Source organism: Oncorhynchus tshawytscha, linkage group LG31, assembly GCF_018296145.1.
Source record: "Oncorhynchus tshawytscha isolate Ot180627B linkage group LG31, Otsh_v2.0, whole genome shotgun sequence".
Taxonomy (NCBI): domain Eukaryota; kingdom Metazoa; phylum Chordata; class Actinopteri; order Salmoniformes; family Salmonidae; genus Oncorhynchus; species Oncorhynchus tshawytscha.
In genome coordinates this window covers 16,486,650-16,513,391 of record NC_056459.1, presented here as the reverse complement: position 1 = coordinate 16,513,391, position 26,742 = coordinate 16,486,650, and the positions used below count along the sequence as shown (strand labels likewise).

The 26,742-nt window shown below is 44.9% G+C and overlaps 2 protein-coding genes across 3 annotated transcripts in view; one reads left to right on the top strand and one right to left on the bottom strand.

The window, feature by feature from the left end:
- LOC112229629 (ubiquitin-conjugating enzyme E2 E2-like) overlaps positions 1-15,339 on the bottom strand; it is a 51,375-nt gene extending 36,036 nt beyond the window's left edge. The window contains exons 1-3 of one of the 2 annotated variants that reach the window (XM_042310528.1): positions 15,305-15,339; positions 12,876-13,079; positions 9,841-9,891 (exon numbers count right to left, since the gene is read on the bottom strand). In XM_042310528.1, coding sequence (XP_042166462.1) covers positions 9,841-9,891; positions 12,876-13,072 — 248 coding nt within the window. In that variant the 5' untranslated portion in view covers positions 13,073-13,079; positions 15,305-15,339. Of the gene's footprint in view, positions 1-9,840; positions 9,892-12,875; positions 13,080-14,629; positions 15,174-15,304 lie in introns of those variants that run through there. The other variant, XM_042310527.1, reaches the window with a different exon arrangement.
- Positions 15,340-15,405: 66 nt separating this feature from the next.
- Positions 15,406-26,338, top strand: LOC112229628 (splicing factor 3A subunit 3). Its single transcript, XM_024395569.2, has 15 exons — positions 15,406-15,629; positions 16,001-16,048; positions 16,203-16,255; positions 16,361-16,466; positions 18,014-18,086; positions 18,172-18,263; positions 18,349-18,431; positions 19,935-20,073; positions 20,177-20,313; positions 23,626-23,733; positions 23,830-23,899; positions 24,103-24,267; positions 24,357-24,467; positions 24,675-24,765; positions 25,550-26,338. The coding sequence occupies exons 1-15, from the start codon at positions 15,534-15,536 to the stop codon at positions 25,681-25,683; spliced, it is 1,506 nt and encodes a 501-aa protein (XP_024251337.1). The 5' UTR covers positions 15,406-15,533; the 3' UTR covers positions 25,684-26,338.
- The last annotated feature ends 404 nt before the right edge of the window (positions 26,339-26,742 follow it).

Here is a 26,742-nt window from a genome sequence, read left to right as displayed (position 1 = left end):
CTGGGAAGGAGGTTCACCTTCCAGCAGGACAATGACCCTAAGCATACTGCTAAAGCAACACTTGAGTGGTTTAAGGGGAAACATTTTTAAATGTCTTGGAATGGCCTTGTCAAAGCCCAGACCTCAATCCAATTGAGAATCTGTGGTATGACTTAAAGATTGCTGTCCACCACCGGAACCCATCCAACTTGAAGGACTTGGAGCAGTTTTGCCTTGAAGAATGGGCAAAAATCACAGTGGCTAGATGTACCAAGCTTATAGAGACATACACAAAGAGACTTGCAGCTGTAATTGCTGCAAAAGGTGTGGGGGGGGGTGAATAGTTATGCACGCTCAAGTTTTCTGTTTTTGTTTGTCTTATTTCTTGTTTATTTCACAAAAAAATATTTTGCAACTTCAAAGTGTTGTGTAAATCAAATGATACAAACCCCCCAAAAGTCCATTTTAATTCCAGGTTGAAAGGCAACAAAATAGGAAAAATCCCAGCCCTTGTCCCCGCAGGAGGCCTTTTGGTAGGCGGTCATTGTAAGGATTCACCACTTTTTTTCAATTTTCACCTAAAATTACATACCCAAATGTAACTGCCTGTAGTTCAGGCCCTGAAACAAGGATATGCATATTCTTGGTACCATTTGAAAGGAAACTCTTTGAAGTTTGTGGAAATGTGAAAGGAATGTAGGAGAATATAACACAATAGATCTGGTAAAAGATCATACAAAGAAAATAACAACCGTTCTTTTGTTTTTTGTACCTCATATTTGAAATGCAAGGGAAAGGCCATAATGTATTACTCCAGCCTAGGTGCAATTTAGATTTTGACCACTAGATGGCAGCAGTGTATGTGCAAAGTATTAGACTGATCCAACAAACCATTGCATTTCTGTTCAAAATGTTGTATCAAGACTGCCCAAATGTGCCTAATTTGTTTATTGTTTATTTATTGTTAACTAACATGCCTACTTAAATAAAGGTTAAATAAAAATATATATTTATAAATGTAGACTATTATCAACAAGTGTGCTCTGTTTTGTTACCTTCTTTCTCTACCTCAGCAGGTTCTCCTTTCCTCAATACACACACTTACACAAGACAGTATAAGCCAAACATGAGTCTGTGGGTAATAAAATGATGATGATGATGTCTGTGTCCATGGACTACCAAAGGATACTGCAGGCAGCATGTTAATGAGGGGCTAATCACTCACCCAACACAGAGACACAATGAGCATCTCTCACAATAACACGGGTGACATCAGTCACATAACTCCACTTCGTCAGAGCCTTTAATCAGCTGTGTCTAACGGCAGAGCAGACTGACAAAAAAGCAAGTAAGGAGATTGGTGAATTGGAAATTATAATGGTGAAATGAGGATCTGTAGTGTGTGAGAAGAAGCATAGCGAGGGAGTGAAGAGCGGGAGAGAAGATAAAGACATGTAGAGTGTCTTTGAAAAGAGAACAGAAGAGCAAAGAAGAGAAAGGCCCTCCACCCAGCTGAGGGTAATTAGATCCATAGTGTGAGGTCACAGCAAGTGGAGGAATCTTCCTGGGCCTCTCTTAGCTTCTGTGGACCAGATGGGACTATGACTATATTCTCTCCCTCTCCCCTCCCCTCACCCCCCCTTCAAATTCAAATAAAAGAGACTACTACAGCCGAAAGGAGAGGCTAGACTCCAAACATCGCCTTGAACTCATTAAAAAAAACATTTAAAGCATGTTGCTTATTCATGGATTTCTGGTGACATATTACTCCCTCTGATGGAATTCTATTAGAATTCTCTGGCAATAACATCCTACCCTCCTAGCTGAGAGAAAGCGTAATGATGTGGAACATGGAATGCTAAGCATATCATAACAATAGCAGTTGCACTCCAATGCTTCCAAATTGACTGTTTAATTCATCTCTCTTTCTCTCAGACTAATTTTTACAATGATGTTCTTCTCTTGTTAAAAATGACTAAGTGCTTGAACTTTTAGTCTCCCTGTGGACTCTGGGATTGCCTGTTTGGCTTGCTGCTGGTTTGTTGGTAAAAACTAAATTCATATGAGTTGACCTGAAGAAATCACTCACTCACTATCTGCCAAGTAAACACTCTTCATATTAAATTATTATATTGACTTGATCATGTTGATATGTGAGTGTGTGCTGTTTATACATTTATACTTTTCACATGAGAGCAGTTCAAATGACTGCTTGGTATGTATGATGATTGTCAGAGACATGGGATATGACACATCACTACTACACCACACCAATCAGAACCCCCCCTTCTACCACCACTGCGATAATCAAAACGCTGTCTTGTTATCTCCTCCCTCTGTCCTCTCCTCACTAAACTCCACCCTCCTCTCCTCTCCTCCCTCTGTTCTTTCCTTTACGTCCTCTCCGCCCTCCTCTCTCCTCTACTCCCTCTGTCCTATCCTCCTCCCCTCCCCCCATCTGTCCTCTCCTCCCGCTGCCTGTCCTATCCTCCTCTCTCCTCTCCTCCCCCCGTCTGTCCTGGCCTCCCCTGTCTTCGCCTCCCCCCGTCAGTCCTCGCCTCCCGCCGTCTGTCCTCGCCTCCCGCTGTCTGTCCTATCCTCCTCTCCTCCCCCGTCTGTCCTCGCCTCCCGCTGTCTGTCCTATCCTCCTCTCCTCCCCCTGTCTGTCCTTTCCTCCCCCCGTCTGTCCTGGCCTCCCCCCGTCTGTCCTCTCCTCCCCCGTCTGTCCTGGCCTCCCCCGTCTGTCCTCTCCTCCCCCCGTCTGTCCTCTCCTCCCCCCGTCTGTCCTCGCCTCCCCCGTCTGTCCTCTCCTCCCCCGTCTGTCCTCTCCTCCCCCCGTCTGTCCTCTCCTCCCCCCGTCTGTCCTCGCCTCCCCCTTCTGTCCTATCGCCTCCCCCGTCTGTCCTCTCCTCCCCCTGTCTGTCCTCGCCTCCCCCTTCTGTCCTATCGCCTCCCCCCGTCTGTCCTCGCCTCCCCCCGTCTGTCCTCTCCTCCCCCCGTCTGTCCTCTCCTCCCCCCCCGTCTGTCCTCTCCTCCCCCCGTCTGTCCTCGCCTCCCCCCGTCTGTCCTCTCCTCCCCCCCGTCTGTCCTCTCCCCCCCCGTCTGTCCTCTCCTCCCCCGTCTGTCCTCGCCTCCCCCTTCTGTCCTATCGCCTCCCCCGTCTGTCCTCGCCTCCCCCGTCTGTCCTCTCCTCCCCCGTCTGTCCTCGCCTCCCCCGTCTGTCCTCTCCTCCCCCCGTCTGTCCTCTCCTGTCCTCTCCTCCCCCCGTCTGTCCTCGCCTCCCCCATCTGTCCTCGCCTCCCCCCGTCTGTCCTCGCCTCCCCGTCTGTCCTCGCCTCCCCCGTCTGTCCTCTCCTCCCCCCGTCTGTCCTCTCCTCCCCGTCTGTCCTCGCCTCCCCCGTCTGTCCTCTCCTCCCCCCCCCCGTCTGTCCTCTCCTCCCCCATCTGTCCTCGCCTCCCCCCGTCTGTCCTCTCCTCCCCCCCGTCTGTCCTCGCCTCCCCCCTGTCTGTCCTGGCCTCCCCCCCTTCTGTCCCTGCCTCCCCCGTCTGTCCTCTCCTCCCCGTCTGTCCTCTCCTCCCCCCCGTCTGTCCTCTCCTCCCCCCGTCTGTCCTCGCCTCCCCCGTCTGTCCTCTCCTCCCCCGTCTGTCCTTTCCTGTCCTCTCCTCCCCCATCTGTCCTCTCCTCCCCGCGTCTGTCCTCTCCTCCCCGCGTCTGTCTTCGCCTCCCCCGTCAGTCCTCGCCTCCCGCCGTCTGTCCTCGCCTCCCGCTGTCTGTCCTATCCTCCTCTCCTCCCCCCGTCTGTCCTCGCCTCCCCCGTCTGTCCTCTCCTCCCCCCGTCTGCCCTCTCCTCCCCCCGTCTGCCCTCTCCCTCCCCCCCCCTGCCCTCGCCTCCCCCGCCTGTCCTCGCCTCCCCTGTCTGTCCTCGCCTCCCCCCGTCTGTCCTTGCCTCCCGCCGTCTGTCCTCACCTCCCCGTCTGTCCTATCCTCCTCTCCTCCCCATCTGTCCTCGCCTCCCCCGTCTGTCCTCGCCTCCCCCGTCTGTCCTCGCCTCCCCCCGTCTGTCCTCGCCTCCCCCCGTCTGTCCTCTCCTCCCCCCGTCTGTCCTCGCCTCCCGCCGTCTGTCCTCTCCTCCCCCGTCTGTCCTCTCCTCCCCCCGTCTGTCCTCGCCTCCCCCCGTCTGTCCTCGCCTCCCCCGTCTGTCCTCTCCTCCCCCCGTCTGTCCTCGCCTCCCCCGTCTGTCCTCGCCTCCCCCCGTCTGTCCTCGCCTCCCCGTCTGTCCTCGCCTCCCCCGTCTGTCCTCTCCTCCCTCCGTCTGTCCTCGCCTCCCCCTTCTGTCCTATCGCCTCCCCCGTCTGTCCTCTCCTCCCCGTCTGTCCTCTCCTCCCCCCGTCTGTCCTCTCCTCCCCTGTCTGTCCTCGCCTCCCCGTCTGTCCTCTCCTCCCCCCGTCTGTCCTTTCCTGTCCTCTCCCTCCCCATCTGTCCTCTCCTCCCCGCGTCTGTCCTCTCCTCCCCGCGTCTGTCTTCGCCTCCCCCGTCAGTCCTCGCCTCCCGCCGTCTGTCCTCGCCTCCCGCTGTCTGTCCTATCCTCCTCTCCTCCCCCGTCTGTCCTCGCCTCCCGCTGTCTGTCCTATCCTCCTCTCCTCCCCCGTCTGTCCTCGCCTCCCCCCGTCTGTCCTATCCTCCTCTCCTCCCCCCGTCTGTCCTCTCCTCCCCCGTCTGCCCTCTCCTCCCCCCCTCTGCCCTCGCCTCCCCCGCCTGTCCTCGCCTCCCCCGTCTGTCCTCTCCTCCCCTGTCTGTCCTCGCCTCCCCCGCCTGTCCTCGCCTCCCGCCGTCTGTCCTCACCTCCCGTCTGTCCTATCCTCCTCTCCTCCCCCCGTCTGTCCTCGCCTCCCCCCGTCTGTCCTCTCCTCCCCCCGTCTGTCCGCTCCTCCCCTGTCTGTCCTCACCTCCCCCCGTCTGTCCTCGCCTCCCGCCGTCTGTCCTCACCTCCCCGTCTGTCCTATCCCCCTCTCCTCCCCCGTCTGTCCTCTCCTCCCCCCGTCTGTCCTCTCCTCCCCCGTCTGTCCTCTCCTCCCCCCCGTCTGCCCTCTCCTCCCCCCGTCTGCCCTCGCCTCCCCCGTCTGCCCTCTCCTCCCCCCGTCTGTCCTCTCCTCCCCGTCTGTCCTCGCCTCCCCCGTCTGTCCTCGCCTCCCCATTCTCCTCTCCACCCTCCTCTACTTCCTCTGTCCTCCTTTCCTCCCTCAAGGCGCCAGCATGCTTCAGTTCGGCTGGCGGCTAGCTTATGTCGGCTAGTCAAACAAAACGAGTGTGCTCGCATAAAAAGCGGCAAAAGTACTGTATGTGCATTTTGAGTCTGAATTTCTATACGATAACTCAAGAAATCTGTCATACATTTTTATGCATTTTTATGCTGAGGAGATCTTATTCGCACAATTTTACATTTATTGAAGAATCCTTACAGTCCTTACAGTTGACCAATCAGAGACGAAGGGGCATAGACTTCGTCTATCGAACTTTGGCTGGTCTCAAGAAAGAAATTGTGCGCCGAACAGCTGAAAAACCCCTCACCAAAGTCCAAAACAAACAAAAAAAACTATTCTGAACTGTTTTGGCTGGGAAGCATGCAGATACTTCTAGTAGAAGCACTAAAAGGACAGCCATCTACTCTACCCTAGACAAAGACTGGTTAACCATCTCTTACCAGAAAACACAGGTGACCTCACATCACTCAGACCCAGAAACAGGAGGGCTCCACCTCACATCACTCAGGCCCAGAAACAGGAGGGCTCCACCTCACATCACTCAGACCCAGAAACAGGAGGGCTCCACCTCACATCACTCAGACCCAGAAACAGGAGGGCTCCACCTCACATCACTCAGACCCAGAAACAGGAGGGCTCCACCTCACATCACTCAGACCCAGAAACAGGAGGGCTCCACCTCACATCACTCAGACCCAGAAACAGGAGGGCTCCACCTCACATCACTCAGACCCAGAAACAGGAGGGCTCCACCTCACATCACTCAGACCCAGAAACAGGAGGGCTCCACCTCACATCACTCAGACCCAGAAACAGGAGGGCTCCACCTCACATCACTCAGACCCAGAAACAGGAGGGCTCCACCTCACATCACTCAGACCCAGAAATAGGGTGGCTCCACCTCACATTACTCAGACCCAGAAAAAGGAGGGCTCCACCTCACATCACTCAGACCCAGAAACAGGAGGGCTCCACAGCAGCCTCTGTTCATGTCATGCATGAAATCTGTGTGTCTCTGAAAAAGCTCCGCAAAGGGTTAAATAGACTCTGCACACTGTGATGTATGCTCCCTCCTTCCCCTGTGCATTATTGACAATGTTTCCAGCCTTAGGTCTTAGTCAAGTCTTTGACTATCTCTGAAAGAGCTAACCCAGACGTTTCCAGCCTCCTATATCCACTTCAACTACAGTATATATACAAGATGATAATAATCAGATCTGAATGCTCATCTCGGAGTATGTCTGAAACTGGGAGAGAGACTGCTGCAAGTCAATTACATTGCAAAGCTAATTGAGGCATATATTAGTCAATCACACAGCACCACCACCCTGATAATCATAGTGTGGAATTAGATATTTTCTCCTTCTGTAGTTCCCCGTTACGATACGCATCAATACTTTCTATTTCACTTCATCACTTCATCAGTCATCACTGTGATGTCTGGAGATGATTACTGGTCTTCATTTAGAATGGATTACTCTGGAACAACACGCTAACACACAATGTTCCTGGGATTATGGAGGAAGGGAGGGAAGGAGAGATAGAGAGAAAGAGGGGGAGTAGTGGCAGAGAGTGGGAGGAAGAAAGAAAGAGAGAGAAAGAAAGAGAGAAAGAAAGAAAGAAAGAAAGAAAGACAGAAAGAAAGAAAGAAAGAAAGAAAGAAAGAAAGAAAGAAAGAAAGAAAGAAAGAAAGAAAGAAAGAAAGAAAGAAAGAAAGAAAGAAAGAAAGAAAGAAAGAAAGAAAGAAAGAAAGAAAGAAAGAAAGAAAGAAAGAAAGAAAGAAAGAGAGAAAGAATGAAAGCATGGCCAATCCTCCAACATATCCACATTGTTTCATTCTGCCAATGGGGATTTCTTATCAAAACGCTGCCAGGACCATCATGAAAGGATATGGTAATTAACAAAAACACACACACTCACACACGGAGGTAAAAAGGCGTGTTGAGCAGTGAGGCAATATAATGTGTCTGTTGAGGGGGAATTTACATAGCCTTGCAGAGCACTTCTCACATTCAATGAATTAACTCTCTGCTCAGGTGACAAAGATGATTAAAAAAGAGAAAATATCCCCTTAGCATCCCATAATATATACTCCACATCCTGTCTGCTTGGCCTGCTTCCTTTCAACATGTTGCGAAATATGTTCTTCAAATGAGACACGTTTCGATGAAAGTTAGATGTGATACTTTCCCCTTGGGAAAATAAAACAACTCCCTCTGCTCTCTTTAAAATAGGGATAAAAAAAACAGACAGAGAGGAAGGGCGAGAGAAAAAGAAAGGGAGAGAGAGAATGTTTATGAGGTGTTCTGTGATCATGATGAGTGGAGTTGGGTTTTATTGAAATGAGGAGGAAGAGCAGAAGCGGTTCGCTGCAGACGTGAGAAGAAAGGATGGAGAAAAATAAAGAGAAGCTAATGAGCTGTGTGTATTACAGTGTCCGCTCCCTCACATCTGACGCCTCTCACCCACCCCGTCCTCCTCTACAGAGACTATTAACACTGTTGTCACGTCAATTAGTCGCTGAGGACAGGCAGAACACACACAGGATTTGATAAACAGCTGGTGGATTTTTCTACTCGTAGCACTATTAAAAAGGAATACAGTTCAAAACAAGAGGAAATTAGCCTCATAACTTCTACTGTACTGTGTAGGCTACCATAAATTATCCTAACGGTTTATTACATCCATATATGAACATTTTTATTCATGCTCATTGCTTTTATCTCACAAAATACATGTTGAAATGTTATATTGTTGTGTCAACATTTGCAAACCAAACACTAGAAAACTACACATGGGTTTATAGAAGACTTGGAGGGGAGCTTGGGCTAGTTTCTGTAAGAATGAACCAAACACCCCAAGGGGATTCAATACAGAGTTCTACGATTCAAGTGTGTCAAAGCTCCCTCACATTGCATTGTACTTGAAGATACTCCAGCAGACTATGGCCAATTATTCACTCATCTCTCTCTCTCTCTCACACACACACACACACACACACACACACCAAACTGCTGCTGCCTGACGCCAAAGTGAATCCACTCGCCATGAAACTGCTTCATAATGGACATTCTTCAAATAACAGGTTTTCATACAAATGTCATTTTCAAAACAAATGTCTGAAATCTATTTTTCCCCCATCTCCCTTTAGCTCTTTGACAGTGAATATGATTGTATGCTTCATTGAGATTCTCTGTATCACTCCGGCGGAAATGGTTTTAGAACTGCCACGGGAGTGTTTTTAGTCGTGAAGTTGATTTTCTCTGAATCACCCACACCTTTTTCAGATCACACAAATTCATATTATCTCTCTCTCTCTCTCCTCAGCTAGTGTGTTTGTGCATTGAAAAGGTGAAAGAGTGCCCTTCCCAGTCGCAAGAGTCAGAGCAAATGCGGTAGCGGCAAGCAACATAACTAGAGTGATCCCAGTAGTGAACTTACTGGCCAATCAGGTCAATCACTTCTCTTTCTTCTTTTGCTGTGACTCACCATGCACACAGCTCTGATAGGTCTATTCATCTCACAGTCAGCCCAACAGACTGACAAACTGCATTGTAAATGCAGGCCGCACTGCAGTAATGTATACCTGTATACCATTCATCTGAGTGACTCAGACAGCACAGCACAGGCTCTTCACAATCCCCATTCATTCTCCGGCATGCACAGCACAGACTGACAAAGTGCCACGGGTGTCACAGATACATAAAACAGGCGGATCAGACAATTAACACGCTTACGCACAAACACATGTGCACACACACACACACACACATATATACAGTGCCTTTGGAAAGTATTCAGACCCCTAGAATTTTGCCAAACGTTGTTATGTTACAGCCTTATTCTAAAATGGATTAAATAAATAAAAATCCTCAGCTATTTACACACAATACCCCATAATGACAAAGCAAAAACAGTTTTTTATACATTTTTGCAAATGTATTAAAAGTTTAAAACAGAAATACCTTATTTACATAAGTATTCAGACCCTTTGCTACGAGACTTGAAATTGAGCTCAGGTGCATTCTGGAGACAGGATCGTGTTGAGGCACAGATCTGGCGAAGGGTACCAAAACAATTCTGCAGCATTGAAGGTCGCCAACAACCCGGTTGCCTCCATCATTCTTAATTGGAAGAAGTTTGGAACCACCAAGACTCTTCCTAGAGCTGGCCGCCCAGCCAAACTGAGCAATCGGGGGAGAAGGGAATTTGGTCAGGGAGGTGACCAAGAACCCGATGGTCACTCTGACAGAGCTCCAGAGTTCCTCTGCGGGGATGGGAGAACCTTCCAGAAGGGCAACCATCTCTACAGCATTCAACCCATATCAGGCCTTTATGGTAGAGTGGCCAGACAGAAGCCGCTCCTCAGTAAAAAGCACATGACAGCCTGCTTGGAGTTTGCCAAAAGGAACATAAAGACTCTCATTGTGAGGTATTGTGTGTCGATTGATGAGGGAAAAAATGATTTAATCTATTTTAGAATAAGGCTGTAACCTAACAAAATGTGGAAAAAGTCAAGGGGTCTGAATATGTTCCGAAGTCACTGTACACACACTGAAGTACAGACAGTCATAAAACAGACAATGAACAAGCTCCTACCTGCAGTTAGGTGGCGGGTCCAAGGTTATCTCAGCCAGCTCCTTCTGAATCCTGGGGAATGAGGAGGAACACACATTACACACACACTTTATATACATTACACACAAACATCCCATACAGATTATATATACGTAATGCTAAACCCACACAGACACACGCGACATACTAGCTAGCCGGTGTGTTGTAAAAATCCTGTCTACACACTGAATAACTTATTGATTTCCTAATGAGCTCCTAGCATTGTGATTGAATACAGGAATACATCCTGTCAAGCTATATCAACTATAGGGACGCACTGTTGAATTCCTCATCTTGTTTCATGGGCCTGTGCAAATTGACAATGACTACAGACAGGCCTTGCTGTGTAAAAGAGTCATATTTGCTTTCTGGACAAATCAACTATGAATCTGATATTGAGATGAGGATTTTAATGACTCAGGGTGGAATAAATCTGACTGATTTAGTCTCTCTCTCTCTCTCCTCCCCTACTCTCCCCTCCCTCTTTCTATCCTTCCCTCTCTCTTACTTTCTCCCCCTTCCTCTCTCCCTACATGTTGGAATCCTTTCCACAGCTAACAGCTAGACTAAATAAAGGTTTAGTTTAGAGAGTAGACGGGATCAAGACAGGGTTCAAATTACACTGTCGTACAAGCACTGCTCATTACATACCTATGCTAATGATTTTCTCTGAGGATTCTAACAGCCAGGTGCTGTTTTTATTTTATTTTTTACAATCAATGACTTCACCATCCATTAAGGCTGCAATATTCCACTCACACTGAGACAACCCTGACAACAAGCTACTCTCCAGGGTTTGGAACTGGTTCAGGGAACAAAACAAAAAAAACAGAAAAGAATGAGAACTGGGAACGAAAGTGATCTATACTGTTCCGGAACAGAACTGTTATTTTAAAAGCATGGGAACAGGTTAATACTGTTCTTTTACATTCCTGGATTTTTTTCCCCCAGTGCCACAAAAAAACACAACAAAGTGCCTATGCAAAGTACTCTCTCTGTCACTCAGAAACGTATTCCAGTGTCTGCCTGCCAGCTGAAAATCTTTAGCAGTGTGTGTGCATGTATAGGCTACCTACCCCTCCGAAGCATAAGCTACTGTAGCCTACCGACGTTACAAGCGTGATTCAGAAATTAGGGAGAGAGATTTTTAATTGGTCCCACATTAAGCCAACTCTTTCTTGGAAGTTCAAAGACATTCAAAGTTCCCTCATAGAAGTCGCTCCTCCATAGGTATAATTCTGTGGGCCTAATTCAGATAATGCATGTCATAACAAGATGCCCAGTGCTTCAAGCCTCCTCCTCCACCCTCTCTCGCTTTCCCCCCACCCGCAAAATTTCAGTCGCACCTCGCGCCCTACACTTGTCTGTCCAATGCATGTAAACAACTAACTATAGCTTGCTGCTCTATCCGCACTGATTGGTGAAGTAATTTAATGTTGATTTCAGAGGTTTAAAAAGGAGCCGAAAGGAACGATATAAAACATAACTTTTTTGGTGTTTGAACTGGTTCAGATATTTATTTTCCTGGTCGGAACAGTGGAACAGAACAACAACAAAAATGGTTCTGTTTACTAAACGATTGGAAAATAATTTTGCTTCAAACCCCTGCTACTCTCATGAATAATCATAAACCTAAAGATTTTGAGATATAAGCCTAGTTCCGAATGTATAAAGCGTCTCAGAGTAGGGGTGATGATGTAAATGAGGTCCTCCCTGTCCATAACAATTTGATTCATTATGATCTAAAAGGCAAAACTGATCCTAGTCTGAGACGCTTCATGTGGCCCCTGGCCCTAAATCATCTACGCACAATGCTCGCAACAAATGTTGTTACTATCTGTCATTGTAAATAAGAATTTGTTATTAACTGACTTGCCTAGTTAAATAAAGGTAAAAATGTTTTAAAAATAAATAAAATAGATATAAAAAATAATAATAATAAACCCCCCCCAAAAAACATATGAACATATAAATATGGTTTAAAAATGCACAAAAAATAATAAATATAAAAAAATTAAAATTAAAAAAGATACTTTCAAAAAAATATTTACATCTGCTAGATGAGCTATACAAATAGTCAGCTGCAGCCATGGGGGAGGACAACGACAAGCAGCCTTCCAATATCAGGAGACAGGGAATCATCACAACATCAGTTGAAATGGCACACCTCCGCTCACCACCCCTACCACCACCGCCGCCGCCACCACCACGGCTCAGAGCGGGAGAGAACCTAAGGTGGTCCTTTTGTTAATTTAACCTGTCATCCCTGTCGCTGTCGACTCATTCCCTCGTTCCTCTCCAAATGTCACGCCATGGAGGAATGTGCACACATACACACACACACACGGACACACACAGAGGAGTGCTGACAGGTAGGCACCACACCTCAAAGAGCGAGTGAGCGATGGCAGAACAAACGACAGCAGATCCCCTCATCTCCTCTGTGTGCTTGTATTGATAATAAAGTCGCTGGTTCATGATGAGAGGAGACTGAGGGTAAATCATTGTGCAGTGGGAAAAGACGTCTTTCTGCAAGGGGCTGTATAACTGTAATACAATCACCACGGTTATGGAGTAAGTCGTTCCCAGGCTTGAATGCACAGTACGCTCTGTAATTTCATCTACAGTATTTTCTCCTGAAGTGGCAAACTTTACCTGGTGAGGCTGCAGGCTGTTAAGAGAGGTTGGAGGGAGGAATAAATGAGAAAATGAACGATGGAATCCATGGGGAAACGGACTAATTACAGAACATGCAGGCCTCCCTTGTTCATGTTCACGCATCCATGGGCTCTCTCTCTGTGACACAAACACTTTGTTTTTCTCTAATGTCCCACAGACCATTGAATTTCATAATAACCCATTGATGGTTATAATAAATCCACTGCTTCAAGGTGCATCTGAGTCAATATCATCTCCATATTATACTGTTTATGAAGTACTTTTGAACAAGACCATTAAGGACACTTCCTTACACAACCTACATGGACAGAATAGAATAGAGAGAATTTCAGCTATACCTCTTGGCGCTGGTGGAGAGCTTGGCAGCGGTCTTGCTGGATATCTTGGCCTCTTTCTTCTTGGGCGTTGTCTGATCTCGCTCCTGACCCAGCTCCTGACCCGGAGGGGCCACCTCTCTCTGCTCCGCGTCCCAGCTGCCTCCACTTGTGTTGGGACTGTCTTCTGGCCTCGAGCTGGGCTGCACCTCACTGGACATCCTGGCACTGGGACACACATGCATTCGGGGGCACACACACACACAAAGGTTTGGGGTTTCCCTAGACACCTTACAAAGCAGGCGTATCACCTGACTAAAGATATAGCAATCAAAGGTTTTAATCCTATTGGTTCGGTGGTTGTCTTTCAGTCAGTGGCTATTCTGTTAGAAGTACAGTATTAAAAACCAAACCACCAGAGACGGCCAGCCAGCCAGCCACAGCCAACAGAATTAAATACTGTTCCCCTCCTAGGTCTCAGGTCTTTTAAAGGTCATTATAGTAAGGCAAGCAGGTTCCATGTCCCCACAGACCAGCTCACACTACAGCCTCTATAATCAAAGCTCCTTCTACAAGGTCGCATTGAGGAAATGTAATTTCCCAACATACCATATGAGCCTTCAAGGTGAAGCTGTGCATTTTAAACATTCACAGAATGAGAAGTAGTTGTTTGAGTAAATGGGGGCTGTGTGCAGTGTGTGTGTGTGTGTGTGTGTGTGTGTGTGTGTGTGTGTGTGTGTGTGTGTGTGTGTGTGTGTGTGTGTGTGTGTGTGCAGTGTGTGTAGGGCTACTGTAAAGGAGCAGATGGTTGCTGAAATGAGCATCACATTCCAGAAAGAGCATGACGACAGACAGCAGATCTTCAATCAACGCAAAGTGCAGCTATACCATACCACACACACTTTGGTCATGAACACTCAGAATCCATTGGGCAACATTCTGCACAGACAGTAATTGGATGCATTAACATATTTTTCTCTTGATGCAGTGATTGGTGATTTCTACTGAGGCAACTGATGAGTGTTGTTAATAGGCTAAGCATACAATAACAATGCATGATCTTCTAGGAAACATTATGTTTCTGTTCGATTTTATTGATTCTACTCTATGAATCATATCTATTTGAAAAGTGAAATACTTATGATCAGTTGAAATACTGTGAGATTTGGCTATCAAAGACCTTGACGCACATACATGTAACAATAACATAACACCATCAATGCAACCCCCCAAATGAGGATATCGTTCTTCTCCCAGGTCATCGGCTCTTTAAACACTTTCAGTGTTCTCCTTTTGAAAAGGACCGGTGATGATAAAAACAGCTGAAAAGTAACGAATCCCGTGCTGCATTGATCTCACAGTCATTCATACAACAACAGATAAGGATGAGCACATTTTTCTTTTGTTGTGTAAATAATCCCTGTTGTCACGCGGGGCTGTCACAATAACTGAGCCAGTAGGTCTACTGCTGGGGGAGCAGCCCTCACATCGCGTGCACCCCACGCAATTGAGGAGGCCTAAAAATGAACACCCCAACAGTAATAGGAGAACCCTCGTGTTCCCTCATTGCCTAAAGATACGCTGCCACACAAAACAAATCGTTTGCAGCAGCATGAGTGAAATATTAGCTGAGAAGCTTTTTAGTGCCCACATCAAGAAGAGTCATCTAGAAACCAAAGACCCCCCCCATATGAGGATATTGTTCTCCTCCCGGGCCATCGGGTCTTTAAACATTACTTTCAATGTGCAGTTGTTACAATGTTTCAGAAAGAGATTACCTTCCAAATAGTTGACGCACAGACGGTCGACGCAAACAATGTTCTATCAACACCTGAAGTAGGCTATATCCTGTGTGTTGCTCGACCGTTCTATTCGATCTTGGTCTCCGCTTTCGTTATCCGCTCTGGCTGTGAGAGAATGAGACAACCGGACCGCCTCTGACGCGCGCTCTCCTTTTTTTCTTACACAGTGGGTACACGAGTACGCGCAACCAAGTGTGTTTGTATTGCGCTGTTCTAATGGGGTAACAAGCATTGGCTGTAGAGGAATAACGGTAAAACCTAACAATATATCATGAATAGGTTACTGTCCTTTTGCTATATTAGGGCATTTTTCCTTCTACTTTTCTGTATTTGCAAAGTTCAAGAAAAGTACACATTACCATCATCTTCAAATCAGACAAGCTGCAGCACCCCCTGAAAAATCTGAATTTAAAAAAAATTCTCACAAAAGTAGTGCGCTGAGCTTTTATTTATTAGCGGACCTTTTATGTGTTAGCGGACCGATATAACGCGAACATATTTTTTAGCACCCCCGCCTGAAAACAATAAAAAAACAAAAATATATGCAGCACTCCCACCCCCAAACTACTCCATGCGGCTATGCATACAAGCATATTGAACAACTGGAAATATTATTTTTCACAGTGAAAAGGTTTCAAATACATTACTCACAAAAAAAATAGGAGAAAAAAAACGGACAATCTCTTCCATACTCAGAAATTCACCGAGCGTGGCGGAACCAAAGTTATGGGAACGATGTCTCCTCACGCGGTGTATAAACTATGAAACTACTTCCTTTCTATCGCAACATGCGCCATTGAAAATCAATGTAGGCCAAGTTTTATGGCATTCATTGTTCAAGTCCGTCTTATTTCTGTAATTTGTGGTTCAGGAAATAACAATGGAGACGATTTTAGAACAACAACGTCGCTACCACGAGGAGAAGGAAAGGCTGTTGGATGCCAAAACAAAGGAAATGATGCATAAGAAAACCACGGTATGTGTTGCATCAATGATAATGCTATTTAATGCTAATGAAGACGTTAATGGATCCAAAGTCAAAGCAAATCAATGTTAGAGTATTAAACAAATTCATATGAGCTAACGTTATTGATGAGGATAGTAGCTTACGTGTTATTATTTTGTTTATTTGTGGTCGACTAACAATTGTATCAGTTACAATTTAGCTGGCAACAATTGTATTGTCAGCCAGCTAACGTTAGTTGTATTAGCTATTTGGCTAACTTGCTATCCAACTAGCTAACGCTAGTAGTGCTAACTAGTAAATACAACCCAATGGGATGGAGTTTGGTCCTGTTTCTGTCTCTGCCAGCTAACTAATATTTATGCATGTTTCTTCTCAATCAGTTACGCGAACAAATAAACTCAGACCATCGAACAAGAGCAATGTTGGATGTGAGTATTCTGTGATATTGAAACAACACAAGTTGCACCTGTATTTTCATATTAACTTGTCTTGTGGCTAACAGTTAGCCTACTTATTTACCTTGCCAAGGACATGAATGATATGACAGTTTTTTTTAAATGACAAGCTTCGTCGTCCTTTCAGAGATACATGGACGTGAGTTCAACTGTCAGGGAAGCATATGAAGACAAAGATGGGTAAGTGTGTGTGTGTGTGTGTAATGTTTCAAGCTCTCATGCATGATTAGCCTTGCTATGTGGAGTAAATCAGAGGGGTAATATTGTTGTGTTCTCTTTCTACAGTATGAGGAAGGATGAACTGAACGCCATATCAGGACCAAATGAGTTTGCAGAGTTCTACAACAGACTTAAACAGATCAAGGAGTTCCACAGGAAGCATCCTAATGAGGTAATTTTGTCAGCTGCTTCCTGTCTGTCCTAGCTATAAACTGAAGAAGTCATGCCAGAAGTATATCTTCTCTGTTGAGAAGGTTCTCAAAACTACAATATGTAGTTCAAGACACAGATCTGCCATTGTTTTGGTAAAGAGCTGAGGGGATGGGGCAGGAGAAATGTTCCCCCCTGAAGCTAGGACAGCAGAGTCCTTGCCCATCTTCTGAAAACATCTGAAACCTTACCTCTTCAAACAGTATCTTAAATAGTCCCCCTCAACAACTAAAAATTAAATGTGAACCAGCACTTTCACTTGACACCCCTCCCCCTTTCTAGCTCTGACTCTATGGATAGCTGCTTTATTGAGGAAACATGTACTTTCTCTGCCTGTGATATGTGGTTGTCCCACCTAGCTATCTTAAGAAGAATGCACTAGCTTTAAGTCGCTCTGGATATGAGCGTCTGATAAATGACTAAATTGTAAACAATGTACATATTTTTATTAAAAAAATGTAATTAAACAATCACGAGACATGTTCACCTGCCCATTTAAGGGCAGGAGATTACAGTGGTAATGTGACTCAAGTCATGTTTGCATGTGAGATTGGGTGACTTTTACTTGAGTCATTTTCTATTAAGGTATCTTTACTTTTACTCAAGTGTGACAATTGGGTACTTTTTCCACCACTGGTAGTAGAAGCGTAAGCGTTGTCTTCTCTTCCCTAGCAGTAGAAAAACCTAGTTTGTGGACTAAACAATGTAAATAGCCAAGAAACACAAGGACAAAGTCTCACTTCAGTAGATGTTGGTTTCAAGTAAATTAAACCAACTTCTATGCCTGTGCGCAGCGCTTCTAAAAAATAGTTTTTTTCACTCAGCTCGTCACTTGAGCACAGCTCCCAGCCAGGCAGTGTTGCAGCGCGGGGTGGAATACGCTATACAGGGTTATTTGACTGTGTGTTTTAATTTACCAGCTATGAAACGAAATGGAAGTAATTTTTTAAACCGCTATTCCTGCATTTATTTTACTATGAATGTGATCATACTTGGCTATTTTTAGTCAACTGCAAGTGACATGCTTGCACTGTGGAGCCAATGTGGCAGGTGAAATGGACACCCGCCAATGCCAAAACCTATCCACATTTGGCGGGTGTTAATTTTAGGCCCTGGAGGTTGTACTCTACAGTGTTTGTTTACAAACAATGGAGTAAAACAAGCTTATATTTTGGCTTCTGGTGGGGTATGACCGTTAAACTAAGCGCATGAGGCATTTTTAAGTTATTCTTCAAGAACCAATGGGTTATGTAATTAATTTATAAGTCCAATAGATACACCATTGCAGATTTCCCCTTTAAATTACTATTATAATTTTATATGTCTATGGATTCTGTATGTAATTCTACAGTTCCATGTGCATGAAAGGAAAAAGTTCCTTGTGTTATTGCATGTTCCACAATAAATGTCTTACACCAAATCTTGAACAAAAGTTTGGGTCAACCAACCTTCATCCGGGTTTATCATGTCTCCTGCTGTGGCTAAATCTGTATGTTATTGTTGTTTCAGATATGTGTGCCCATGTCCATGGAGTTTGACGAGCTGGTCAAGGCTAGAGAGAACCCAACTGAAGAAACACAGAGTGAGCGTATACACTATGGTGATGGTATCCATGTCAGACTCTCAATGTAGGTATTAATGTAATGATTTATGTGGTCTTTCCCCAGACATGGTGGAATTCAGTGATGAGGAGGCCTACGGACGCTACCTGGATCTCCATGACTGCTATCGGAAGTTTGTCAACCTAAAAGGGGCCGAGGTAAGGTGCCCACTCTCCATATCCACCATAATCTTCATAGTCTATTGTAAAACTATACTAAAACCTTCTGGCCTCTCTGTTTCAGAAACTGGAGTACATCAGCTACCTGTCCTCGTTTGACCAGCTGTTTGATATCTCCAAAGACAGAAAGAACGCTGAATACAAAAAGTAAACATAGCTAACTGTTTATCATGCAGATCTTCTCTTTGCGAATGTACTATACTAAACACAACATGCAACAATTTCACTGATTTTACTGAGTTACATTTCATATAAGGAAATCGGTCAATTGAAATAAATTCATTAGGCCTTAATCTATGGATTTCACAGATATATATTTTTTAAAGTAGGGGTGTGGATCAGAAAACCACTCACTATCTGGTATGACCACCATTTGCCTCATGCAGTGTGACACTTCTCCTTCCCATAGAGTTGATCAGGGTGTTGCTTGTGGAATGTTGTCACACTCCTCTTCAATGGCTGTGCGAATTTGCTGGATATTTGCAGGAACTGGAACACGCTGTTGTACACGTAAATCCAGAGCATCCCAAACATGCTCAATAAGTGACATGTCTGGTGAGTGCAGGCCATGGAAGAACTGGGACCTTTTCAGCTTATAGGAATTATGTACCGATCCTTGCGACATGGGGCCCGTGTATTATCATGCTGAAACATGAGGTGATGGTGGCAGATGAATGGCACACCAATGGGCCTCTGGATCTTGCCATGGTATCTCTGTGTATTTAAATTGCCATTGATAAAGTGGAATTGTGTTTGTTGTCCGTAGCTTATGCCTGCCCATACCATAACCCCACCACCATGGGGCACTCAGTTCACAACGTTGATATCAGCAAAACGCTTGCCCACACGACGCAATACAAGCTATCTGCCCAGTACAGTTGAAACCAGGATTTATCAATGAAGAACACTTCTCCAGTGTGCCAGTGGCCATCGAAGGTGAGCGTTTGCCTACTGGAGTCGGTTACGACGCTGAACTGCAGTCATGTGAAGACCCTGGTGAGGATGACGAGGACACAGATGAGCTTCCCTGACAGTTTGTGCAGAAATTCTTCAGGTGTACAAACTTGGTTTCATCAGCTGTTCAGGTGGTTTGTCTCAGACCATCCCATAGGTGAAGATGCCGGATGTGGAGGTCCTGGGCTGGCATGGCCGGTTGGGTTAAATGACAGTGGAGGCGGCTTATGGTCGAGAAATTAACATTTAATTGTCTGGCAACAGTTCTGGTGGACATTCCTGCAGTCAGCATGCCAATTGCACGCTCCTTCAACTTGAGACATCTGTGGCGTTGTGTGACACAACTGCACGTTTTTAGTGGCCTTTTATTGTCCCAGCACAAGGCGCACCTGTGTAATCATGCTGTTTAATCAGCTTCATGATATGTCACACTTATCAGGTGGATGGATTATCTTGGCAAAGGAAAAATGCTCACTAACAGAGATGTAATCAAATTTGTGCACAACTTGAGTGAAATATGCTTTTTGTGCGTCTGGAACATTTCTGGGATCTGTTATTTCAGCTCATGGAACCAACACTTGACGTTGTATTCATATTTTTGTTCAGTATAAATGTTATTCCTATATAATTGTAGTACCTTTTTAATTTGTTTGGTTTTCCATCAGGTTGTGTGACACCTGTGTTATGTTATAACAGGTACTTAGAGATGCTACTGGAGTACCTTCAGGACTATACAGAGAGAGTCAAACCTCTGCTTGACCAGAATGATCTCTACGGCAAGATCCTGGGAGAGTTTGAGAAGAAGTGGGAGATGGGGACCTTCCCTGGCTGGCCAGTGAGTGTCCAAGATGGGGAGGACGTCTACTATAGCGACAGTAGTGTGATGGTCTAGATGGGTGTTTTTAATTTTGTATTTAAAAAAAAAAATTCTCTTATAGAAAGAGACGAGCAGTGCTCTGACCCATGCAGGAGCCCACCTGGACCTTTCTGCTTTCTCCTCTTGGGAGGAGTTGGCTTCCCTGGGTCTGGACAGGTTGAAGTCTGCCCTTATGGCCCTGGGCCTGAAATGTGGAGGGTAAGCAATTGACATGCTCTTCTATGGCTGGGAGGTCGTCTATGGACATGCAATCAAACTGGAATATAGTAATAACAGTATTGTAATTGCAATGTTATAACAGTAACTGGAATAATGTAATATCAAATTCCATCTGTACACTATGAGTATATGTAGACGGTGTAATGATTAGGGCTGTTGAGACCGTATTACCGCCATCCTGCTGGTCACGAAGGCAGTCAAAGTGCATGTTTAAAAAAATGAATTTAAAAAATGTTTTATGACCTTTTATTTAACTAGGCAAGTCGGTAAAGAACAAATTCTTATTTTCAATGACGGCCTAGGAACACTGGGTTAACCTCTCTAGGGTACGTGGGACGGTAGCGTCCCACCTCGTCAACAGCCAGTGAAACTGCAGGGCGCCAAATTCAAAACAACAGAAATCCCATAATTAAAATTCCTCAAACATGCATGTATTTTACACCATTTTTAAAGATACCCTTGTTGTAAATCCAGCCACAGTGTTGATTTCAAAAAGGCTTTACGACGAAAGCAAACCGAATGATTGTTAGGTTTGAGCCAAGTCACAGGAAAAACCCAGCCATTTTTCCAGCCAAAGAGAGGAGTCACAAAAAGCAGAAATATAGAGAAAATGAATCACTAACCTTTGATCTTCATCAGATGACACTCATAACTCATGTTACACAATACCTTTTATGTTTTGTTCGGTAAAGTGCATATTTATATCCAAAAATCAAAGTTTACATTGGCGCGTTACGTTCAGTAATGTTTTGCTTCCAAAACATCCAGTGATTTTGCAGAGTCACATGAATTTACAGAAATACTCATAATAAACATTGATAAAAGATACAAGTGTTATTCACAGAATTAAAGATACTTCTCCTTAATGCAACCGCTGTGTCAGATTTCAAAAGAACTTTACGGAAAAAGCACACCATGCAATAATCTGAGTACAGCGCTCAGAGACCAAAACAACCCAAACAGATATCCGCCATGTTGTGTAGTCAATAGAAGTCAGAAATAGCATTATAAGTATTCCCTTTGATCTTCATCAGAATGCACTACCCGGAATCCCGGTTCCACTGTAAATGTTTTATTTGTTCGATAATGTCCATCATTTATGTCCAAATACCTCATTGTTGTTCGCACGTTCAGTACACAATCCAAACTCACGACGTGCAATCACTAGGAGCAGACGAGAAGTTCCGCTACAGTTTGTAGAAACATGTCAAACGAAGTATAGAATCAATCTTTAGGATGTTTTTAACATAAATCTTCAATAATGTTCCAACCGGAGATTACCTCTGTCTTCAGAATTGCAATGGAACAGAGCTCGCGTGAGACTGAGCTCGTGGCTCTCTGCAGACCTCTGACTCATTCCCCTCTCATTCGCCTCCACTTCACAGTAGAAGCATCAAACAAGGTTCTAAAGACTGGTGACATCTAGTGGAAGCCTTAGGAAGTGCAATATGACCCCATAGACACTGTGTATTCGATAGGCCAAGAGTTGAATAACTACAAACCTCAGATTTCCCACTTCCTGGTTGGATTTTTTTCTTGGGTTTTTGCATGCCATATGAGTTCTGTTATACTCAGACATCATTCAGTTTTAGAAACTTCAGAGTGTGTTCTATCTAAATCTACTGATTATATGCATATTCTAGCTTTTATGGCTGAGTAGAAGGCAGTTTCATTTGGGCATGCTTTTCATCCCAAATTCCCAATATTGCCCCCTACCCTAGAGAAGTTAACTGTCTTGTTGAGGGGCAGAACGACAGATTTTTACGTTGTCAGCTCGGGGATTCGATCTTGCTACCTTTCGGTGACTAGACCAACACTCTAATAAATAGTGTAACATTTTAAGCTAAATCGTTCTGATCTGTTACGTCAGCCACATTTGCGTAAAAAAAGTTTGTTAGTGGTTGTATTAATTTGATCTCTCACATCCCACAACTGTCCGACTATGTTTGGAATATTTATTTCTCGCACCGACTAGGTCAACTTTTGTACTATAGGGGATAGTAGATTAACATAAGATAGTGCTTTTGCTGTTTGTTAGGAAAAGGGGGATACCTAGCCAGTTGTACAACTGTAATGTGTCTTCTGCATTTAACCCAATCCCTCTGAATCAGAGAGGTGCGCGGGGCTGCCTTAATCGACATCCACGTCTTTGACGCCCGGGGAACAGTGGGTTAACCTTCTTGCTCAGAGTCAGAACGACAGATTTTTACCTTGTCAGCTCAGGGATTAGATCCAGCAACCTTTCTGTTACTGGCACAACGCTTTAACCACTAGGCTGCCGTTAGGCCTACTCATCTTGTTGGCTCAGGAAAAGTAAATGTGGACATTTCTTCTAATATCTTCAACTTGCACCTCGGAATTGCGTCCCCCGTCTTCATTTGTAGCCTGTGAGAAAGACCAGAATACGTGAGTGAGAGGTGCTTCGGAGCAGGCAGCACTAGGCATGTAATATTTTAGAGTGCATTATGGCCACGCAAAGGGGATGCTGCCGGGAAATTCGACGCATTATCAAGTGCTTCTCAAATTGTGAATGAGACTGACCGTGTGTACAGCCTGTGCAAAAAAACAACAAAGCAGAGCTCATGCCTTTTCAAGTGAATTTTTATCATTATGCAGCCTTACAATTTATTACAAATCAAAACATATAGCCCAGCGTTTGTAGAACAATTAAAGTTATATTAATAACTTTAAATTGAGCATATAGGAGTACCTATTTTTGTTACCCGCTCAACACAGAATAGCCGCATGTTCGCACTCCCTCAAATCGTTCGGAGAAAATATCCTTTCTATTTTATTCAGCTTTGTTAAATTGTATTCTTCATACTATAAAATGCCACGGAATTCTAAGCAAATCTTGTCTGCTAAATGAACTAGTGTAGCCCACAGCCATTTGGCATAGCCAGATCAGGACCTTACATAAGGACAACTCAGGGTATGCTGCTATTTTCTTCTGAAATAGACTTCTTTTGCTTCATTATGTTTCTTTAGACCGATCTAAAATAAATAATGGATTTATTGTGAAGGTATAGGCTATATTACATGGATTTATTACACTTTTAAAATGTAGATGTTCCAAAGGTCCGCATCAGTGGCTTGTAGGCTGTGTGTGGAAGCCAGAAGATGCTGAATGTGTTTGTTAATTAACGGTCAATTACCGTGAGACAGACAGTTATTTGCTTGACAATCACTGGCTGATGAAATTTCGTGACCGCCACAACCCTAGTAATGACGAATTTAATATCGGATTGGGTGTGTCAGATGAAAGGTTGCTAAATGTGTGTGACCCCACAGAACCCTGGAGGAGAGAGCCCAGAGGCTGTTTAGCACCAAAGGCAAATCTCTGGAATCTCTGGATCCCTCCCTATTCGCCAAGAACCCCAAGTCCAAAGGACCCAAGAAGTATGTGATCGTCAGTTAAACATTTGCATGGTTGTGTTTTTCTGCACCTGGTGGCATGATGTAGCCCTGTTATTGACCAATCTAATCTCTCTGCAGAGATACGGAGCGTAACAAAGAAATCGCCTTCCTGGAGTCTCAGATTTATGAGTATGTGGAAATCCTGGGGGTATGTAAAAGCTGCCAAGGATGATGACTCTTATGACTCTTACATATTTTTACAATCGTATTTAATCAATGTCAGTAGTTGTGAGGACGACTTTTGAAATGGGCCTTTATAAAATGGTTAGCCATTCTATAGGTGTGTGTTACTCCCGATAATCCACACAAACACCTGTTCACAGTTCCATCTGATTGTCTATGGCACTGTAGGAGCAGAGGCAGCTGACCCATGAGAACGTGCAGAGGAAGCAGGCCCGGACAGGAGAGGAGAGAGAGGATGAAGAAGAGGAGCAGCTCAGTGAGAGTGAGAGTGAAGATGAGGACAATGAGATCATCTACAACCCCAAGAACCTGCCTCTCGGCTGGGATGGAAAGGTCAGGACCTCCTTCCATACATCAGACCTGTGTACTAGCTGTGAAAAGCGGTTGCATGCCACCACGCTAACCTTGTTTATCTGTTCTAGCCCATTCCATACTGGCTGTATAAACTCCATGGGCTGAACATCAACTATAACTGTGAGATCTGTGGAAACTACACATACAGGGGACCCAAGGCCTTCCAGAGGCACTTTGCAGTATGTTCAAATTTATTTCTCATAATTATTAGCTTATGTCATTACAATATCATACTGGGTTATTACTTTGTTATATCAATGCCCTCCTTTCATTTTTTAATGTGCATAATGAGTGAAACTGAAGAGGATTCGATTTTAGAAAGTGTACTAATTCTGTTCTCCGCTAATATTGTTGCTAGCTAATATGTTGTCTTGCCCACCCCCCAGGAGTGGCGTCACGCCCATGGCATGCGCTGCCTGGGAATCCCCAACACTGCTCACTTTGCCAATGTCACCCAGATTGAGGACGCTGTCTCTCGTAAGTAGTTCTGTTAAAGCCCAGATAGAGGCTGAGGCAGATGACAAGTAAAAAGAATGAATATTGTTATTTAGCTTGAATAGAGTCATGTTAGAGAAAAAAGTGTTACCAGACGAATAAATATTGGTCAGTGTAGTTGTGCATCCAGATTGCCCTCGCAAAACAGTTTCTGACCGCAAAGGTCTTTACTGGTTAAATAAAGAATGAAAAATGACTGGTCACGGCCTCCCGAGTGGCGCAGTGGTCTGAGGCACTGCAGTGCTTGAGGCATCACTAAAGACCCGGGTTCGTCACGGCCGGCCGTGACCGGGAGGCGGCACACAATTGGCCCAGCATCGTCTGGGTTAGGGGAGGGATTGGCCGGATGGGATTTCCTTGTCCAATTGCGCACTTGTAACTTCTTGTGGCCATCCTGGCACCTGCAAGCTGGCTTCCGGGGTGAAGCTGGCTTCCGGGGTGAAGCTGGCTTCCGGGGTGAAGCTGGCTTCCGGGGTGAAGCTGGCTTCCGGGGTGAAGCTGGCTTCCGGGGTGAAGCTGGCTTCCGGGGTGAAGCTGGCTTCCGGGGTGAAGCTGGCTTCGGGGTGAAGCTGGCTTCCGGCTGGCTCCTGGGGGGTGAAGCTGGCTACAGCTGAGTCTGTATGGGAATTGCAGAGATGGGATAAGACTAACTACCAATTAGATATCATGAAATTGGGGGAGGGGGTGTAAAAATAACAAGACTGGTCTTTCAGTCCATGTACTGGATCATGATGGATGATAATACTAATATGTATTTTTAACCCAGTGTGGTCAAAGCTGAAGTCCCAGAAGTCATCAGAGCGTTGGCAACCAGATACAGAGGAGGAGTACGAGGACTCCAGTGGAAACGTGGTCAACAAGAAGACCTACGAGGATCTGAAGAGACAGGGTCTGCTGTAGAGCGTTGAGACGCGCAACGTGATGCCCACAGAAAAATGTCTTTATTTGACCACCTAATCTGTTGTACCTTTAACTGTAACTTGTAATGTTGTTTTTTAGTAATTCCTCCCTTTGACAACCTTTTTGAAATGAAACAACCATTGATTTTAATAATAAATTTGAGTACCATTTGTCACCATTGTTGTTTGAGTTGTTAGTTCTAGTAGAAAGCAATTGTAATGTCTTATCAAGTTGCTTAGGGCGAGGGTATTCAACTCCTTAAGAGGTCCAGAGCTTGCTGGTTTTCTGTTCAACTTGATATTTAATTGCACCCACCTGGTGTCCCAGGTCTAAATCAGTTCCTGATTAGAGGGGAACAATGAAAAAATGCTTTGAAGTTCAGAGTTGAGTTTGAGGGGCTGAACGACTGCCTCTTCCCTTGTGATTAAACATTTTTGGGATAAATGTACCTCTTCTACATCCAATGGTGCTTTGACAGGACCCATGGTTTGTAAGAATCCTCGCCTTGTCATATGGACAGTCTCTTTTTAAGGGAGTGTAGTAGTGGAAGAGAGAGGGGAGTCTACCTATATCTTTACACTTGCTCATTGATTCCTCTGTTTGCCTGGTATGGAAAATGTAATTTCTCATACATTTATTAAAATATTCAAGGCTTGCTCAGCTGTCTTTTTGGCATTAAACAAATAAGACTTGTACTATATTTGATTGAGTTAGTCAATATTCCTGTAACATGCCTTGCAGTGGCATGCAAATTGTCTTACAGGATCAGTTTGACAATGTAAGAGTACAGTTGAGGGAAGAAAGATGCCTGAATATTACTAAAAGAGTTGATCTGATGATGAATTTGGTCTGTTTAATTGTAATATACACCATCTGACAGTCAAATAGTGATACTCTATAGAAACATGTATTAAGCAGAGATATGGACATAGTATTTCGTTGTTTATCAATCTAGTTGGGCACTAATTCACCACATTATCAGTCTCCAGGCTGCACCCATTAAAGGCTACCTCTCGTTTAAAGAGAACTAGGAGCTAAGCCTTTCCTTGGCTGATGGGT